The sequence below is a fragment of the Coptis chinensis genome, chromosome 5 (genome assembly GCF_015680905.1).
Source record: "Coptis chinensis isolate HL-2020 chromosome 5, ASM1568090v1, whole genome shotgun sequence".
Classification (NCBI taxonomy): Eukaryota; Viridiplantae; Streptophyta; class Magnoliopsida; order Ranunculales; family Ranunculaceae; genus Coptis; species Coptis chinensis.
The window spans coordinates 84,431,718-84,436,896 of record NC_141460.1 but is presented as its reverse complement, the minus strand read 5'-3'; the positions used below and the strand labels follow the sequence as shown (position 1 = coordinate 84,436,896).

The following is a 5,179-nucleotide window of genomic DNA, read 5'->3' as shown; positions in this document are numbered from 1 at the left end:
ACTGTTTGGCCGGCACAGTGTCCATCAAAGGAGAATCTAAAGGAGATCATCAAGAGGATAAAATAGTGTACGCAAGTATCATTGACGTTCCAGTTAATCTTTTTTAGTGTGATCAAAGTGAGGCAGAAATGAAACTAGGAAAGATAGTCTGCTGAGATGATCATTACTGTTTATTAAGGTACACATTAAGGAAAAGGATGCTGGAAAAAGTTTAGTCTCAGACGCTTGGTCCGAGGAATTGATGTTCTGTAACACTTCAGTTAATAATTTAAAGAACGTTGTCTAAAAGCTAAACATCCATATTGCCCTCTCCTTATAAACAGTCGTTGGACTGTACTAACCAATATGGCTCTTGCAGTCTTGCCTCTTGCTTTCATGCAACGTCAAAGATTACTGCATAATAAAAATGCAGTCCGAATGCAAGAAAATGGGAATTGTAAAGCTGAAAATTTTATACATCAAGGAATAATTGCGTGACTCATTTTGCTAGTGAGCAAATCTGGTCGAGTTTTACAGACTTGCTGTTTTAATAGCAGTAATAACGTTTGAAGTTGGATTAAACATCTGAACCAATCTTTGTTTCGCCATTTACTTGAAATTACATTATTTCTTTCTTTTATCATCAATCAATATTGATGTAAGGAGAAAGAGGAAATTTGATTCATAATAAAAGCAACAAATTCTTAACCGGTTCACCCAGCAGCCCCACCTGTTTATCTATTGCCTCTGTGAACCAAAGTCATGAACATAAGGTCACCAAGCTCCAAAGTCCTTCAATGGTGCCACAGTTGGTAGTGTACTATCAACAACTGTTACGATTGATGGTGTAACATTCTCAGATGAACAACTGGTAACGGTCAGATTTGACAATACCAGAATCCCCTATCTTGAAAACTTGGCAATCACTAAGCTAACCGCAGTAAAAAGAATATAGAGTCCAACGAGGCAGAAACCCCAGAACCTTGGAACCCTGAACCTAAACCATGTAACTACTAATAAAGACCCCATCAAGCTCAGTAATAAGAACACAAAAGCTACCACAATGCTTATGTGAAAGTGAAGCTGATATGCCATTGGATATACATCAGCTGTTTCAATTACTAATGCAGTCCCCAAACCCACAAGCATGTTGAACATGGGTCCTGCAAAGCATCCTGCCATTGCCATTGCAGGCTGACCTGCTTTGGCAACTGCGACGTCAGCAACAAGGTCCCCAACTGAGTTTCCCCATGCAAGTACAGTAAGTCCAAGAAGAGCTGGAGGTAAATCCAGAATGATGCCAACTACTGCCAGACAGTCCAGAAGTTCTCCTGCCACTGTGGATATCCAAAACACACTCATTACAAAAGCAATTAGGACTGCAGGCATCTGCTCAGTTTCCGGTGGCTCCTTTTCTACTATGTAGTGCACTAATGCAAGAGAGCTGCTAGCAAAGAGTACCACCAACCAAAGAGGGAAATGGGTATTTGGAAGAAGAAATACAATTCTGTGGTTCATGGGGAAGACCGAGCCAAATGAGTATAACAGAGCAAGGGGGCAAAGGGCAATGTTGACAGAAAGGTAAAATCTGCTCCATTCAGAAAGGTTTTAGAAAATGAAACAGGCTCCATTCAGAAGGAGTTGTCTTGATGGGATACGCTACTCATTTGACCTTAGACATTTAGAAGAATTGAAACAGGCGGATAAACTTTTCGGAAAAATTTCCAATTTTTTAGGATGGTAATACAAACTCAATTATTTTTGGATGATCTGCATAAGCGAAAAGCAAAACAGAAAGAATTAATCGGGGAATTATAACCATTCTTAGATGGCAAATTTATTCTTCAAAGACAATTTAAACAGTACTAGAAGAAGATGAAATGTTCTACTTCTCTAGGGTTTTATTTGATTTATAAACTATATATTTGATTTAGTAACTATAGACATCTTACTAGTATCGGATTTAATAATCCAATTATTTTCAGAAAAAGGTGTAAGAGACTAAGAGTTCACCGCATGGTGAGTTTGATTAAAGCACACTTGCACTGAGGACCATATTTGCCCAACTTCCTTTAGGGCGTTCAGAAATATAAAATTTCCAAACCAATATGACTGTCTTGCGGAGGGTGGGAATGAAGAAAAAGGTCAAAAGTGAAACATCTATTGCCCTCCAATAAAGCAAGATAAACTACATGTAAACCATACCTTGGACACCTATCACTTTTCTTATACTTGTGCTTTCTATACAATCTATACTACTGATTTTGCATCTTTTTGAATACAGTAGTGCTGGAAATGGAAGAGGGGGGAAAAATATACTACTCCATTTAACCTACAAATATGCACTTGAAGCTGGTAATGCCATTCACTCACCTAATGACACTGTACAGTGTTTCTGCTGCTTCAGAGATGTAGGATGAGACATCTAAATATGTGATTCCATAAAGGATGGTCTATTGTTAATCCTTCAGCCAACTGGGTTTAAAACTGGTACGTCAGCACTGTCAGCTATAGTCAAGTTACAATTACTTTAACTTAGTAGGTTTCAAGTTAAAGCCATCAATGAGGTAAATCTGAACTCAGCAATAATAAAAGACATAAAGGTTAGCTATCATTTTATTAGAGCAAAGGCTAGTTGAACACTGCCAATTTTTGAGAGAGGATCTCGACAATAAAAAGCGAGAGAGCAGCAGAGAAGAGTCTCAGTGTAAGAATAGTAAGGGAAGCCTGTGGATTGCTTGACAAAGTATGTTTTCCCAAATAGATCATATCTTCAAAACTCCGTCCTCTTCCACGACTCCATCTACCAATGCCTACTCGAACACTTGCTTTATGAAGGCAACCTTGGCTCCCAAAGCTATTAAGTCCTAAACTACCAAATAATCAGTCGTCTCATCATCGGTTTTTCACACTGGAAGTGAGGTGTTCCAGTCTAAGCCTTCTTTCAGTAGTTCACAAGAAAAGGTACCAAAATATGTTCCTTACAGCCAAAATCCTTAACCAGAAATGACAACCTTAAAAACACGTCTAGATTGATACTTGAGAATGCTTTAATTACGGACGAATACCGAAGAAGATAATAAAAGTCTCCCACATCTTCAAAGAGAAAGTACAAGAGACAAGAGAGTTTGAATCTTTAAAACACAAGAGTCAAATATTGCACATAGACCTCCTCAGCCTGCACCTTGGAATCATTCCATAGAATGAGCTCTCTACCAACAGACGATTTTGACCTACAACTTCGTACCCTGATGTCTGGAGAAGAGCCCCTTTGCTTCTTAGGCAACAAATTGTATGACCTTTTCACTGAGTAGACTAGAGGCTTCATAGGTCCCTCCCTGAAAACTTATTAATATTTTTCTCTAAATCTAGCAGGCCTCCTATTTTTACCGGGATAAATAAAGAGATCAGATGGCATTATGGACGTTTGTCTGTGAGGGAAAGTATGATGTCAGGCTTGTTCTTAACTGAATAATGGAAGAACATTTCCATCATTCTACACGTGGAAGATCAAGCACAACCCACTGCAGCTCTCATTCTAATCGGGAGTCAAATTGAACTGAAATCAACGTCACCTCTCCCGCCAAAGTGTTGCGTCTGTTACTTTGGGCATGTGATAGAGAGATAACTTACACTAACTCTTTGTAACATGATCATAAGTTTCTTCATATACATAACTTCTATCAAATGTAGTACTGGCCCAAGATGAAAGCTTCAAAGGAATCATGAATGCCATGATGCCATATATAAGCAAATATGTCATAACTCATAACCATTGCAAAATTCACAACTCAGCTGCAACCACAGTGCCCGATCAAGGTACAAGCGATCTTTCTCGGGCTGATTCTATTCTATCAACTCTCTCATTAAACCTCACTTGCCAACAAGTTCATTCTGAGAATGTACTTCAGCAAAACAGGCTAACTATATCACAAAAACACCCCCACTCTTGCAATTATGTTGTCCCATACTTAAAAGTTAAAACCGTAACGATCAGAAAGATTAAGCCCAGAGGTGGTATGAGGCATAAATTTTGGATAAATTGGTTTTATTTTCTAGTAGAGATCTATGGCATAGAAACTGATTGACACACAAACCCTTATGAACAATCAAGCTCCAGTCACAAATATAAAGCCAATCCCGTCATTCTCTTCGGGAATCCTATAAGATACAATTCAGTGCTTGTCATTTACAGATTCTAGTCTACAAAAGAAATGAGCCACAATTTCAACGCATACCATTATAATAATCATAATCTATAAGAGCCAAATAACACAATGCAATAAAGTGATATTCAATCATACCTTTCGAAGAATGCCGTAAAGTCCAGTAACAGGCTTCTCCCTATTTACAATGCCCATTTGTTCCCCATACTCACAATCTAATCCTACATACTCCTCCTTTTGCCTTTCGACCATTTCAACCCCATCCTTTTTCCTCCCTCCTTCCACCCCAATATCCATCCAAAAAACAAACCCAACAAAAAACACATAAAATCCAACAAACCCAATTGCTTGCCAGATAAATATCTCTCCACTAAGATAAACATAAAACAAGGAAAGCGCGGCAGTTAAATAGAAAAACACATCTCTAACAAAAGGTGCTGGCTCGACAGAAAATGGTGAAGCATAAATAGCAACAAACCCAACAACAAATGCAGAAACAAATGTACCAGCTGATAAAATAGCACCCAAACCAGTTCTAGCATGACCGCTTCGAACCGCGGCAATGGAAGCAAACACATCTGGTGCACCATTACCAAGTGCAAGCAATGTGACTGCACCCATACTCGGTGACAGGTTAAGATGCTTAGCTAGCTTGGTAACAACAATGGAAAAATGATCCTGGGCAGTTTTGACAAGGAAATAAAACTGAAGAAGAAGAATGAGAACAAGTGATGGGATAGAGAGAAAAGGGTCTTGTTTAAATAGACAGAAATGAAGGGATGAGTAGTTGAAAAGACCATTTGAGTCACAAGAAGGTGGTGAAGAAAGGGTAGTGTTGAGGAGGGACCTGTGGGGAATTATTGAAGTTTTGAGGGTGGGTTTGGTAATGATCAGGAAATAGAGGAGGGAGAAAAGAATGGTGAGTGAGATGAGAGAGGTTTTGAGGAAAGTGGAAAAGAAGGCCATGCCATTTTACAGAGGAAAGAAAGATACTTGTTAAGATTTTGTTGACTTTAATTAAGGTTGTAGAATGA

General features: G+C 38.7%; 1 protein-coding gene across 1 annotated transcript; it reads right to left on the bottom strand.

Annotated features, from left to right (window-relative positions):
- Positions 1–431: 431 nt before the first annotated feature.
- CAX11 (cation exchanger 11) lies at positions 432–5,179 on the bottom strand. The gene is given in 3 exon segments (XM_086561266.1): positions 432–1,604; positions 3,042–3,075; positions 4,284–5,179. Coding segments are annotated over 3 exon segments (1,584 nt in total). The 5' UTR covers positions 5,112–5,179; the 3' UTR covers positions 432–882.